The sequence below is a fragment of the Psittacula echo genome (genome assembly GCF_963264785.1).
Source record: "Psittacula echo genome assembly, chromosome: 4".
Taxonomy (NCBI): domain Eukaryota; kingdom Metazoa; phylum Chordata; class Aves; order Psittaciformes; family Psittacidae; genus Psittacula; species Psittacula echo.
Window position 1 is genome coordinate 12,780,843 of NC_137738.1, and position 15,533 is coordinate 12,796,375.

The 15,533-nt window shown below is 44.0% G+C and overlaps 1 protein-coding gene across 1 annotated transcript; it reads left to right on the forward strand.

Annotated features, from left to right (window-relative positions):
• Positions 1–1,403: 1,403 nt before the first annotated feature.
• On the forward strand, positions 1,404–15,188 carry HHIPL2 (HHIP like 2; the record flags this gene model as incomplete). The annotated part of the gene is made up of 9 exons (XM_080615584.1): positions 1,404–1,787; positions 4,690–5,342; positions 5,994–6,137; positions 6,806–7,137; positions 8,380–8,506; positions 9,148–9,293; positions 10,831–10,912; positions 13,841–13,923; positions 14,714–15,188. The coding sequence occupies 9 exons, from the start codon at positions 1,404–1,406 to the stop codon at positions 15,082–15,084; spliced, it is 2,322 nt and encodes a 773-aa protein (XP_080471710.1). The 3' UTR covers positions 15,085–15,188.
• Positions 15,189–15,533: the final 345 nt, after the last annotated feature.

Sequence of the window (15,533 nt, forward strand, 5' to 3'; positions counted from 1 at the left end):
ATTGGCAGTGCCGTTAGAGCCACAGCAAAAGAGAAGCATGTTAAAACCCCAGAGGTTTTTAAAACAAGTGTTTCCCAATAATGACTCCATAAACACAGAGTAGTCTCAGCTGTCATGTTACACGGGTGGTTGCATTTTGAAACTAGGACTGAGAGTTATGACTTCTTTGGGCTACATACAGGTGGATCCTGTATGCATATCTGTGCATTGGCTGTAGTAGTTTCTCCTAGGATTTGCAGGGAGGAGAGACTCTAATTGCCTTTTTAAAAATTGCTTTATTCCTCACTGATGTCTCAGAAGCAATAGAACAGATCACAAAGCCTTGCTCTCTAGTAACTTTGGTTGTATGGAAATGTCTAGTGAGTGTGTGCATGCTAAAGCCTCTTCCTAGCAGCATCAGGCAGAGTGAAGATACTGGTCTTCATTGAGTCACTGAACTCATGTGGTGCAGCAGAGTGGTGAGGAGTGCTCTGTTGCCTTGTTCTAAGTAGTGATGTCACTGTCAAAGGAAAACATTTGGTTTTGGTGAAGTGATAAAGGAGCTTGGTTGTGATTAAACTGGGAAAGCAGAGTTGGGGAAGTGTCATTCTCAAATACAGGCTGGGTACAATGTGTACACACATGATTGTCCTGCGCACAGAGCTGATGCTGTGCTTCACTAACTGCAGGGCTTGCTTGAGCATCCTTCACCAGAGGGGAAAGTGGGCAAGAATCTTATGTGTCCTTAAATCGGTTAAACATCAGCTGTGATCAAACCCACTAAAATCAATCAGCTTAAGTACAGGGTCAACACTGAACATCAGAGTCAACTGCAGGTTATGCTGGTGCCTTAAATGTGTGTTTACTCCTTCACTCTTTCTGAATTTCTTCTTATTTTGACCGTGAATGTGTACCTGGATTTGTGGGTAATAGCAATATCTCTGTAAAACTTCTTGTCCTGAAGTTACTTGTACTTCAGGTTAACTGCTGCCTTAATTTGGTTGTATTTTACGACCTTTCTTCAGTCCATATGAAACCAGCCGCAGGTTTGGTGCATCTTAAAAGCTGAGTAAAATGGTAGTTAGCAATTGAAAACTTGTCACTCATGTTTGTAAATGGGGAGGGAGTAGAGTGTTCTGTATATAGGTATCATAGTTCATTTTTTTGTTATTTGTATTTCTTGGTGAAGGATTTCTCAGCCAGTTTAAACCAAGACATAAGGATTAGACCTGTGAGCGCTTCCAAGCATCTAAGAGATGCCCAGAGGGGAGGGTTCAGCTATGTGACGTGTGAAATACCAGAGAGGCAGCCTGGAGGGTTTCTCTCCTGCCAAGTAGTAAACTTCAGAGAGAAAAAGGGAGAGAATGTAAGCAAACCTGAGTGAATGCTGAGCTCTGTGGCTGGCAGTTAATAAAACACAGAGGATGAATGAACCATACTATGAAGAGGTCCAGGATTTCTATACATCTGACCCCAAGAAACCTGCACTGAAGGAAGTGAATGTTTGGCCATGCACTGGAAGGAGCAGCAGCAGCTCTGGAGTTTCCCTTTCTTGCCCACATGTTTTGCTTTACCTCTCCTTATTATGCCTCATAAACTGTCTGCTGGCACATCCTCAGTGTCTGGATTATGGACCACCCTTCCAGCCCCCTTTTCATCTGGAATTCTGCTCTGCCTATGAGAATTTTGGCTGCTGTGACCAGGAGAGAGACAACAGCATTGCAGCAAAATACTGGGACATCATGGATTATATTGATCCCCGGGGGCATAAGCTGTGTGGAACATACATCAAAGATATCCTCTGTCAGGTAGAGCAGAAAAACAGTATCTGTATCCTATGCTTTGGGCTGACTTGGAGGTCAGTTGTGGTTCTGATAGTCTCTTACAGCTAGCTGTGTTGCTGTGGGAAGAGGTGTTGGGAGCAAGGGAAAAGTGGGCTGACAGGGTAATGGTACCTAATCCTTGGCATGCATTTTGCAAAGTGCTTTGTGCCAGGTACATCCCTTTGTGGTATCTGGCAATAGCTGGTCACATTGATGTGGCTCATGATGGCAATCAGGCTGCTCTGCTCACTTTCTCATAATGAAGGGGAGTTACAGATCAATATTTATTTGCTTCTTTTAGCTGCTAGGTGCTAGATTACAAAGTCTACAGGATCAAATGACAGCTGGGAATTATCAGGCTGAGTATTTGGATCCCTGGAGTGTCTGAAGGATGTATGTCGATTCTGTTCCTGGCGAGGATGCTCCAAATGGTGTGGTGGCTAAAGTCGAACAAACCTTACCAGGCAGTGGTTTCACACAGCTGAGGCTTCAGTCACTGCATTTCCATCAGTGCTCTATCTCCACTGTCCAACAAACTCAGGGGAACAGGCATTATGGAATGAGAAAAGATCAAAGACACTGTTTTCCCTGAGCCTCCCTGGAGTTAGAGGGCAGAACTGACCCGCCTTTTTAACAACCGGTAGTCATGCAGAGCTGGAGTTACTACATGCCAAAACACACAGCAGCCGAAAGACACATTTAATCTTATCAAGAACATGTAAATCTTTTCTAATGAATATTTCCTTAGCCCTAAAATATTGTCTGTATACCAAAATATTTCCACTCTTTTTGGATGCTGGCAAGATTGTGGCATCCCCTCAGGGTAGGTGGGACACTCTGTCAGCACCAGGGTTGGAAAAAGCAGCATCAGGGTTGGTTGTTACTTTGCAGTTAGTAAACCAGAAAAAGACAGGTTAGAGCTCCTGGCAGAACCACCAGTGTTGGTTTTATGAAGAGTTTTCTACATGTTGTAAGTAGAAAAATCTCTCTATGGAAACGACTATTGCTGCATTGCTCATTTTGCAGGATACAATGTCTTTAACATTTGTGGTATATTTTGTAGCAGGAAAACCCTAAACTACCCTTATATTTTCATCTAGACTTTTCAAAGAAATAAGTTATTGCTCTTTTCATATCTTTTAGAGTCTGATTGCTGTTAGGATTTGGAGCTTGTGATTGTGTTGGGTGTTGCTCTTCATGTTCAGGTTGGTGACAATGAGGTTGGGTTCTCTGGCAAATCTTATTTGGCTGTTAAATCAGTGGAGGAGCAAAGATCTACCAAGTATTTCTGCTTTAGTGAAGTTGCTTTGCTCAGTCAAATTCCTACTGAAGGGATGGAAAATGACATCTCTGTTCTATCACCTCCACAGTATCCTGGTAGTTTGTAGTCACTAAGTACATGTGTATATGTCAAATACAAGAAGGCAGATGTTGATATGTAATCAGGCTATAACTGTGCCAAGTGCTTTTCTGCTGTGTATGGCAGGACTTCAGATAAACTGCTGCTGTAACAAGTGCTTTTGTTGCTATTAATCACATGGAACTTGGGACACAAAGATTAGTCTCAGAAGCAGTGGTAGACAAAATAATAGTAACAGCTTTTGTCTTTTGACCAAAATGAGCTTCAAGAAAGAGGAGGCTTTTTGATAAGCCAGAGTTATTAGCTGATGCTCTAATTTAGCAAGAACAGCATTCCGTCACACCTTTGGATGAGATCAGAGCAGTAGCAATGCATTGTAACAAAGCAGCTGATTCAGTTAGGTAGTCCTTCAGTGCCAAAACCAGCAGACCATAAACCCAGACAACTTCCTAGCCCTCCTGGTGGGCAGTGAGTGGTGCTGAGCCTTGCACAGAGGAACCTGGTTTTGGGAACTGCAGCTAATCCTGCAGAGCACAAGAAGGATGCTGTGGAGCGCACCTCACCTTGGCACTCCAAGTGTGTTTCTTAACAAAATAGAAGATGATTAAGTGGGGATGTGTTCTGAGCCATGGATTTTCTGCTGTTCAGTATAAACCAGATATGTTTCTGCTGAAAACTGACACACCGGAAGAAGCATCTAAAGCATTCTGGCCCTGCTGGTAGAGCTGCATCTGTTTGCATCAGGCAAGATCTGGGTTTATTTTTGCTAGCTACACTTGTTCTAAGCATTTGCAGGTTAGAGTCTGACCTTCAGCTGAGCCGTTCTAGGATTTAGCCTAAAAACTGAATACTGAACTCTGAATACTGCCTGTAATGCTCTTAAGGAGGTGCTGTACAAGTTGTGTGGCTATAGAAGTTCCCTGGGTGCAAACCTTGCTGCATGCACTAGAACAGCTCTTTGGCTGATGGCTGAGAGGATGCTTCTCTGTTCAGGAAACTGTTACAAGAGAGGCTTAAAAACCCAAAAAGGCCAATTAAACCTTGTTCAAGCCGATTGAAAGCCATAATATTAGCATGGGATAGGAACTAGTGCAGTGGAAGTAACATACTTGTTCAACTGCTTTAACCTGAGCCCTGTGATTGCTGAATGCACGCTCTTTTTGGGGATAAACAATTATAAACCAGCACAAAAGTATCATCTTGATCTTAGCAGCTTCTGCTGCTTCTGCTCTATAAAGTAGTAGGATTGTGTTGTTTCATGCACAATGAAATGAAAGCAGACAACAGTGACTGGCAAGGCCATGTCATCCTGGGAGTTTATGTAGATTCTGAGGAATGGCCACCATGCCCTGCTAGGTCTGTGTGCTGCAGGCGTTGTTTGCCAGGCAAACACCATGTGTGGAGGTGACTGATGTTCTCTGCTTTACTGAGTTTTCATTTTAGTAATCAGTTTGCTTCCATGAACGTGCCTTGGCTTCTCCCAGATGTTTGTACACAGCCACATACTCCATTTCTTTTACTTCCCAGGAATGTTCTCCATATGCTGCACATCTCTATGATGCAGAAAACCCTCGGACACCTCTGAGAAACATCCCAGGGCTTTGTTTTGACTACTGCTCTGAGTTTCATTTCAACTGCCACTCTGCCATCAGCCTGCTGACCAGCGATAGGCACATCCAGGAATGCTGCGAGACAAACAGGACACGCTTTTGCAACCTCCTTCACCTCCACGATGAGGACTACTGCTTCCCTAACGTGCTGAAGAACACAGCCCTCAACACCAACCTGGGCTCAGTGGTGGAGGACCACAAAGGCTGCCTCCAGCTTTGCCTAACAGAGGTTGCCAATGGCCTGAGGAATCCAGTGCTCATGGTGCATGCAAATGACCATACCCACCGCATGTTCATAGCGGAGCAAGTGGGGGTCATCTGGGTCTACCTACCTGGTGGTAGTCGGCTGGAGGAGCCCTTTCTGGACATTAGAAGCCTAGTGCTGGCTACACCATGGCTAGGGGATGAGAGGGGCTTTTTAGGGATGGCTTTCCACCCCAAGTACAAGGACAATGGCAAGTTTTATATCTATTACTCATACATGGATAAGAACAGAGTGGAAAAGATCAGGATCAGTGAATTGAAGGTTTTGGTATCTGATGCCAACAAAGCAGATCCACGCTCAGAAAGGTAAAGTTCACGTTGAATGCTACTGCATGCCACCAGGAGAAAGTATTTTTCCCTGTCCTTTCCACTTGCAGAGCCTGCACATTCCCAGTTACCCTGGTACAGCTGCATGGCGCTATCAGAGACAAGGTTGGCTCAAGGTCACACAGCAAGCTAGAGATGGAACTGAAAAGAGGATTCAGGATCTAGGATTCCAGGTTGTCTTCTCTCCATCTTGTACCTTTGCTTCTAAAGAGCAGTAATAGGCTTAAGCCTGTTGTGGAATTAACACCTGCTCTAAAAGTCTTTTGGACAGTAAGAGAACAGGGGTGCTTCACTAAAAATAAATGTACTATACGTTCATTTAATCTGACACGTACACCTGCCCCATCTCCCCAGGAAGAAGCTAAACCTCAGTTATGGGGAGGAATTTGTTAATAGCAGACTTATTTCCTTTTGAGTTTCACAGTCACCACAAGATGGTTCTGAAGCCCTCAAATTCACCAACTGCTTCTCATATAAGAAAGCAGAACCCCCCTGCTGCAATCAAAGATCTATACAGCTGGGAAGTCTTGCTTTCTTCCGTAGAAGCAATGCAGTATTTCTGCAGGCTGCCTGAATATTCAGTCCTTTCCAGTAGCTACATCTGGACTTATTTCTCCCTCTTTTTTTAAGGAGTCTCCTGGAGCTTGAGGAACCAGCTGCAAATCATAATGGTGGGCAGCTGCTCTTTGGAGTGGATGGCTACATGTATCTGTTCACAGGGGATGGAGGGAAAGCAGGAGACCCTTTTGGAACATTTGGGAATGCTCAGAACAAGTAAGTAGAAGGGGCAGGTAAGAGCTTTGAACTTGTTCACCAAGATACAGGGTCTTGCAAATGAGACAATGTGGAAGAGTGCTTCCTGAAAGTGCTTGTGCATCTGCCAGTCTGGTCAATGCAGTAGTTCAACAATTAACATTCTACCTTTTGAAAGCTGAGGGAATCCAAGATGTCAGAGCAGCTTCCAGTGTCTGAAGGGAGCTACAAGGATGTTGGAGAGGGACTCTTCATCAGGGACTGTAGCAATAGGACACAGGGTGATGGGTTTAAGCTGAAACAGGGAAAGTTCAGGTTAGATCTAAGGAAGTTCTTTACTATGAGGGTGGTGAGGCACTGGAACAGGCTGCCCAAAGAAGTGGTGAATGCTCCATCCCTGGCAGTGTTCAAGGCCAGGTTGGACAGAGCCTTGGGTGACATGGTCTAGAGTAAGGCATCCCTGCCTATGGCAGGGGGTTGGAACTGGATGATCTTAAGGTCCTTTCCAACCCAAACCACTCTATAATTCTATGTTTAGAGAGGAGAGAGTCTTGTGGGACTTGAGCAGTTACAAGACATACCAGCCACTGGTTGCTTTATTTGGAGAGAGAACTTTCCCTTTGGAAAAGGGGAACTGTGTTTTCAGTTGGCTCTCATGCTGGGGTTTCTTTTTCTGTCATTCTCCTCAGGAGTACTTTGTTGGGGAAAGTCCTGAGAATTGATGTGGATGGAAGAAGCCCTGATGGAAAGCCTTATCGCATCCCTCCTGATAATCCATTTGTGTCTGATCCTGAGGCCCGCCCTGAGGTTTATGCATATGGGGTCAGGAATATGTGGCGCTGTGCAGTTGACAGAGGGGACCCTGTCACGAAGAAGGGAAGAGGGAGGATATTCTGTGGAGATGTTGGGCAGAACAGGTTTGAAGAAATTGACATCATTGTTAAAGGAGGGAACTACGGCTGGAGAGCAAAGGAGGGATTTGAATGCTACGACACAAAGCTTTGCCACAATTCCTCTTTGGGTAAGGAAGAAGTGTCTCATAGAAGATTACTTTATAATACAAATGTATTTAGTGGGCTATCGCACCATTCTTCCGGTGAAGCTAAATAATCCAGAGTTGTGTGTTAAATGGAGATTGTTCACTTCTCAAGAGCAGAAATCCCTTCTCCCCATCCCTGCAGTGCTGGCATAAAATGATGCCCTGCTTATTTGGGGAATTCCATTCCATACACTGCACTGGGCAAGGTGTTTAGGTCAAAGCCCATGCTTTTACAGACAGACAGAGCCTTCCCAATGAAGTCAGGAAGGCAATGGATTTGGTGTAAGTAGGGAAGCAACACTGTGTTTTCTTCAGAAGCTCTGAGCCATGGCTATGTTTTTTTCAAAGGCCCAATCCTCATTTACCAACAAATCTGAATTAGCTTTTGCTGTCAATCTACAGTTGGTAATGAATTGTATTTGTGATCTTTGTCCTCGTTATTAAGGATCATAAACTACTTGATCCACAGGAAATAAGTGAGGACAACTAGAATTTTGTGGGATCTGATATTCAGCCCAAGAAAGGGTTTGATTTGATTTGAACACTGATTTGAACACGGATTTGAACATTGCGAGAGTCAAAGCCTTTTATTTTATGAGTCTCATGAGTTACGAGACATAAAATGGAGGTCAAACACGTGTCCTGTGCTGAGAATGTCAGCAAACCTATAAAAATGTTAACTTGTAGTTGTTTAATGTTATTCCTTTTCTAACAATACTGGAATTTGTAAAGACAATCCCTGCTAAAATGATTAGTGCAATAACGAACCTCTAATATTGACTTCCTGCAGGCCGATGCCTTTCTACATTGCTGGCTTGATGCAGAGAATCTTGGTCCTATGTGTTATGAAAGCTCATCATGGACAAGTCTTGATAAGAGAGCTCCTTAAAGCCCCTGGGTCTTTCTGTCCTGGAGTAAATGGCTGTATTCCCACTGATATTTAACTAGAATCCTAGAACACCAGGTTGGAAAGGACCTCAAGGGTCATCTGGTCCAACCTTTCTGGCCAAAGCACGACCTAGACCTGATGTCCCAGCATCCTATCCGGCCAAATCTTAAATGTGTCCAGTGTTGGGGGATCCACTAGTTCCTTGGGAATACTGTTTGTGCATCTGTACTAGCCCATCTAGCAGTGTTTATGCTTGTCAGTGTCATTGACCAATTGGTTTTTGATGCTGGATTTATATCCATACATTTTCTCATTTCTTCTTCTATGTTTAACAGATGACATTCTTCCAATATTTGCATATGGCCGCAGCGTGGGGAAGTCAGTTACTGGAGGTTATGTGTACAGAGGATGTGAATCGCCCAACTTGAATGGTCTTTACATCTTTGGTGATTTCATGAATGGGTGAGACTGTCTTCTCTGCAGCTCCCATTCTGTACCCACGTTTGCCTTATCTGGGCAAATAAGGATATCAGAGTATCCCAAAACCTTCTGATCTGGAGTAAATCAGACTCTTGGATGTCTATGTATTAGATTAAGTTCTCTATTTGACTGTTATAACAGTATGTTCATTGGAATCCACATTTCATTGAATCATAGAATGGTTTGGGTTGGAAAGGACCTTAAGATCATCCAGTTCCAACCCCCTGCCATGGGCAGGGATGCCTCACACTAGACCATAGTAGACCCAAGGCTCTGTCCAACCTAGCCTTAAACACTATCCCGGATGGAGCATTCACCACTTCTTTGGGCAACCTATGCCAGTGCCTCACCACCCTCACAGTAAAGAACTTCTTCCTTATATCTAACCTGAACTTCCCCTGTTTCAGTTTGAAACCATCACCTTCTGTCCTATTGCTACAGTCCCTGCTGAAGAGTCCCTCTCACTCCAGTTTAGAGTTCTAAGGATAAGTTTGCTTTTGTTCATGTCTATTTTTCCAAAAGCCAACCATTAAAACCAATCACCTCACTTTTTTCAGAAATAATTTTGACAGGAACTAATCTTGATAATGGAAACGTAAAACACGGTTTTATTTTTCATCTAGTCGACTTATGGCTTTACAGGAAGATGAGATGAGAAATAAATGGAAGAAGCAAGATATCTGCATTGGCAGCACAAGAACTTGTGCTTTCCCCAGAATGATCAGTTCTTACAGTAAATTCATCATCTCATTTGCTGAGGATGAAGCAGGTAGGTATTGTGCAAGCCATACTTTTACTGGAAACTGTACTGTCAGTTCTTATTGTAGGGCAAATATATAGGATTATATTGCTCCTCACATACTGGAAAACAGGCACTGCAAACAGGTTTGTGTCTAACTCAGCACTGCAGGTAGGTTCGGTATGAAGTTCAGAGAGGTCTCCTGCCCTGTGAGGCTATTGCAGACAGGCTTGATGGAGAGCTCAGCAGACAGATCCTCATGTAAACTTGCAGTCTGAGCACTCCAGGTCCTTTTAGGAGTCTGAGCTCCTGTTTCATCCTTTCCCTGTCCTTTTGCTGTTGTTTGTTTATGCTATTTCATTAATGAAAACACTGTATTGATGCAGTTTGTTCTTTAACTGTAACAGCTCATCCTCACTTGAGTTCTTACAGCTTATCTGAATTTCCCCTACTTGACTAATATAAATTCCTCAGTCTTACAACAGCAGCACTTCACACTGTGGATGACTGACCAGGGCTTTTTGGGGGGGAGGGGATGAGGAAAACCACTCATTTTAAAATGCAGTGGAAATGTCTCAGTACATGGGATTATTGCTGTGGTCTGGATGACCAGATCTCTCACCAAAGTAAAAGGACCAAAGCGCACACTTGGTTCACTTCTGTGCAGTCTCCTGACAGACCTATGTAACACAAAAAGCAGCTGCTAGGGTTTTAAGAACACAAGTGCTTTAGTGAGCTCTCTGATGCTTCATGATTCTGCAGAAAAGAGATTTGAATGTAGTAAGATCCTGGATCACCTGGCCAGCATATCCCATCAGAGATGTGGGAGATGCAGGCTTCCTTGTGAAATACATAGTTTTTAACTGTTCTAACAACATGGGGAATGGGTGCATGGTAAATGTCTCTTCTACTGGGTTGTTCTTTTAGAAACCACTATGGTGGTGTCATGTAACCTGAAAGACAACAACTGTTTCGCCTCTTTTGCAATCCACTATAGTTTGCCTGGATATTGTTCTAGTGGGTGCTGAAGGGAAGGCATGAACTGTAGTTGCTCTCCTTAGCAACCATACAGGAATAAGAAGCTTCTGTCTTCTACGGATTAGCCAGTTTGGCTCTTGTGGGATTTTTTTGGATGACTGAGATGGCTAAATATTTGATGTGTGATCTTCCTCTCTATTTGTAGCTTCTGGCTGCTGCTTTGGTACAAACAAGTTTTAAAGAATACATATTTATACAGAGGAAAGTAACCTTTTGGAGGGCCACTCATATGAGGTAATGGAGGTCCTGCTCAGGTGCTCTGCTTCATTGAGAGCTGCTGGTTCTGTGTGGAACCCTGCTGCAGCCGAGAGATCATTTAGTGCCCCTGAGAGTCCACTTGCATAGGCCAGAGGGAGACCAAATCCCACTTTTTGGAAGTAAGACATGACTGATGGAGTGACTGAAGGAGCTTCCTGGTTTTCTGACCATGTGAATTAGCGAAGAGCCAGGCAAGAAGGAAATGGAGAACTGTGATTTTTCTTGGGCACTTGAACCTGAGGCTGGATTTTATTTTTTCACTTCCATTTAGGTGAGCTGTATTTTCTGTCTACTTCTTATCCCAGTGCCTATGCACCACATGGATCACTCTACAAGTTTATTGATCCTGCAAGGTTAGTAAAGATGTTTTTCCATGCTAAATTATTCTATAGTCACCATACATTCTCCAGCTATTGCAGCAGAAAGAATAAGTACTACTGATAATCTCACTGACCTCCACATCCAGTCCTTGTTTTCTGTTCATACACCTGGTGCAACTTCAGTCAGTTTAGTGAATTTATTCCTCACTCATCATATTTGTGCACCCAGAAACAGACATAATTCAGATAGCTTAAAAGTCTGGGACAATAAGGATCAAAATAACATCTAAAGTATAGCACAGAGGTGTTCTAAAAATGGCAGTCTTTAGCCTTCAGGATGATGACATCAAATATCTGTGATGCACTTTTATATACATAATCTGCAGTCTATAGTTTAGTTTTCACAGAGTGAACCTTAGTGCTTTATGCAGCGTTCAAATAATAATTGGAGCCTGAAGCAGAGTTTTTTCCAAGCAAAATGTTTTCTTTCCCCATTGAGCAGTTATCCCTGCTAAGGTCTGTTTTTCCAATAATAAGCATGCTTATGCAAGTGTTTCCCCTCCCCAAGCTTTTGGGTCTTGCTTAAAAAGCATTAAATGAATTTTAAATCACCCTGTAATGTAGCTACAGTACTCATGTGTGTGTCTGTGCTGTTGCTGAGATCTTGGGCACTAACAAAATAAGGAAAACCGGTTCTGTTTTCTTGGGAAGCTAAATCCAAAGCTACATGTTTAACTCAGTCCTTGTACCAAGGTGATGGGAATAGGAGATCGGGTCTTTTACTTGCTGCAACTACTTGAGGAGACTCCTGCTTTTAACAGCTTATTGTCTGCCAGGAAGCTTTTGAACTGCACTAACTGGGGCTGCCAAAATGCACTATTTCCAACTACAAAAAATAAAATTGTGATCTTAAGCATCCTCTGTGTCACAAAAACCTCAAAACAAAACCCCCAAGCCCTCTGCAGTCCCTCTGCCGCTCCTTAATGTGCTGTGAAGACTATTGGGGTGATAAATCCTCTCATTTCTCACTGTAAAGAGAGAAGTGCAGCTTTCTCTGTCACAAGCAGCCATGGGAGCCTTTCCTGGAGCCTGCCTACCTGAGGACTGATGTGCAGCAATGCACTACATCACAGTGACTCCTGCCAGGAGTGCGATGGCTCCAATGCACAAAGGGCCTTTGTGGAAAGGAGCCAGCTCATCCCAGTGCTTTTGGAGCTTCATATCCTTCAGTTCCAGAGCAGGACCAGGCATTTATTCCCTTGGCTGTTTGGAATTTATTCTTTGGTTCTCCTTGCTTACCTTAGCCTGGATGCTGCTCTGTTCAGCTCTACCCTTGTCTGCTCGCTGAAGCACTTTGCAAGCTTGTCCAGGGTGTGCAAAGCACTGAGTGCTCCTCTGAGGCTGAGCTTGCTTGGCCCAGGAGCAAGATCCTAAACCCTCCAGATCCAGGGTTGTATTCTGGCCTCTCCCTGTTGTATTATAAGCAGAGACTTTTCCTTTCTCCTTTGCTTTTTAATGCTGTTTATAGGATTCTTCCATTCTGTCTTGCTGTGAGCCTAGACACTCCCTGCTTCCTGCTTACACTTCAGCAAGCATGCTGGCAAGGACAGCAAGCCACCCAATAACATCCTTCAAAATGCTGGCAGGGCTACTGCCATCTACCTAATGGCAACTCAGACTTTCCTAGGAACCTCCCTGGAAAACTGATGGCAGCAGTGCCCTGTGTCCCCACTTCAGCTTGCCTTGGAGACAGCAGAATGCCCCCTGACTGGATTAGCACCAAATCCCTTCTGTCAGAGAGTGAAGAAAGTCCTTTAAAAGTTAGAGAGGAGAGAGACGAACATTCCCCCTTGCCCAAGCATCAGAAGCAGTGCCAATAACCCTGTTTTGGTAACCTTTTTAATTGAAATGGTACGGAGGACCCACTTGGGTGTTGCTGCTGTCTGAAGGAGAATGCTTAATCACAAGAAAATGTGATGCCTTAAGTCATGCTTTGCTCTGTGCTGTTGAGCATCACAAACTGGAAGAGCCTTTTCCTATTTGTCCTACAGCAGTTTCCTTGGTGGGTAACAAAAAGCACAGGTCTGTTACTCTTCTTTGTACCCCCCTTCCTGTCATTTAACACATGACAGCTTTACCTCAGGGATAATGCGCTGCTCTTTGGATGCTTTTGTACTATGGGAAGTTGTCAGGGAACAGCAGGAGAGGAATGTGGATACATTTCCTCTGCAGTTGTTGCTTCCTCACTTTTAGCCCGTTCCTTTCCTATCTCACTATTCTTGCTGCAGTACTGTGTTGTGTTCAAAGCAGCACCCTCTGAAGGTCATGCTAACATTTGTGGGGCTGTGTGGGAATATTCCGTTGCGTGTACAGGGATCCTCACACTGCACCCTGAGTGAGCAGAAAGCGCTGTCACTGACAAGCCTTATGGGCAGGAATGAGACCCCTCCACTTCAAAGTGGGATGCCTGAGCCAGTACTGGTGAGACAACCAATAGTCTGAAGTTCACCCAATGCATCCACTAGTTTTCTAGAAGCAGCATTGTGCTGTGCCTCCAGCAGCAGGACATGTAGCTGAACACACCTATCAGCACCCCTGAATTTGGTGGTGGGCTGCAAGTTCATGCAGGCAAGCTCGCATGCCCCGCACAAACAAACCAGCTATCCCTGTTGGATCAAGGCATTCTGGCCAACTTTCCTGATGGCAGGAAGTTGGCCAGAAGGGTGAGGAAAGAGAAGGTGCAGCCTCCCAGATGCTACTGCTAATCAGACAAGGATTTTATGGCTTGCAGCCCTGAGTTAGGCTTTTGAATTCCACCTGTGTTACACTCTGTGTGCCTAAAATGCTTTCATGCCTCTTCCAGCAGAGGCAAAGGACAATGGGGGATTTATGTGTGCCTCTGGAATAAACAAACTTCCTTAACAATCTCTGATATCTGCATATGGCTTTCTGTTTTTGAAGGAGAGCTCCACCAGGGAAATGTAAATACAAGCCCATTCCAGTGAAAACAAAGAGTAAACGGATACCATTTGTTCCACGTGCAAGTAAGTTGCTAGGCTTTGATTTTACTGAGAAGCAAAACGCAGAACCATCTTAGAGGCATGTGTCTAAAGTCTTTAGCAGAAGACTAAGGCACTGAGCAGGAGTAATGTTGAAGTTAGATTATCACATTTAATGTGGACTTGTGTCATCTACTACAAGCCATGCTTTTTTTAATCCCAGCCTCTGATTATCTCTTTTTCCCCCAAAGTGTTGCCAAGCAATAGCATAAATGGGTACACAAGGGACCTGATGGCTTTGATTCAGGCATTGGATTTGGTCTGGGAAGTTTTGAGTGCCTGTCCCTGGCTCTGTGATAAGCTCCTTGAGTCACCTGATCCCTGTACACCTAGGGGACTAAATCTTCCATTCTCCAGGCCTTTTTCTGTCTCATGGTGTCTAAAGCAACTAGAGCAGGGGCTGCATCTTATTATGGAGTAGACACAGTGTTTAGCAGGTTGAAGTTGTCTTGTATGGCATTTCCAGATATTAGTGTAACATGAAAAGTTCATATTGTTCAGTGTGCCAAAAGTGTGTGAGCTTTTGTCATATTCTGTCTGCATTTATTTCCCATAAATACTCATTAATCACTTCTAAAATTAAACAAATTTTATTTCCAAGAAACCCAGGTCTCTGTTGATGGAAGGGGTTTATACAGCGTGTATTCCTTCTTTCAGAATGTCAGCTACTTCTCCTAACTGCAGCTCTAATAAATGTTTATATCAATAATATCTTTGAATGAGCCTTCTGCCTTAAAGCATGGGGATGCTGAACCATGTTAATTGTTTTCCTCAGAGACTGTTCTTGAGCTGCTTAATGAACCTTCAACAACCAAGCCTCTGAAGAAGTCTTCTACCCCCACTGCAGCCACCCCAGCAGCTGCTCCTCAGAAAGGTAAAAAACTCTCATCCACCAAAATAAAAGCATCAACAGCGAAACCAGCTCCGTCTGGTAAAAAGAGACAGAAAACCAAAGCTGAGGCTAAGCCTCACAAGCCAAAGCAGAAGAAGGTTGCACATGTTGACAGAACCACATCAGCACCGCCTTCACCAAGGAAGAGCAGCTCCCACCTAACCAGAACCAAGAACCTTCTTCCACCGAAAGCAGCATTCGTGAAGGAAAAACAGGAGAGGAGGAAGGAGGGCAGGTTCAGAAGCAGCTCTTGAAGCTCAGTGATGTCACAGTGAAAGCAAGCCACTTTTAATAAGATGGTGAGACAAATGTTTTGAATAGTGACCAAATAAAAGAGAATCATCTGACTTGTGCCAGTGCTCCCAGGGCTGGCTCCATCCACGTCAGTGTTAGCAGTCCCTGTGTATGTTTTAGTAAACCTCAACAGCACCAGCCTCCCACTATTGAGTGTCTTTGCAGATCCTGCTCTGATGTTCTCTTCTCATGTAAGTAGTTATGAGAGTCTAGGGTGGACATTCACAGGTAGGATTTGGCTGTGTATGACTGCCTAATAAATACAAGTGCCTCCAACTTTCAGGACTTGCATCTTTTTATCTGAGAATACAGGATGGGCATGCCAGTGACCTCACTTTCTTCTTGTGCCTTCTAACTCAAACACAGCGAAGAGTGTATTTTAAGCGTAGCTGTCTTTCAGACAATCAAA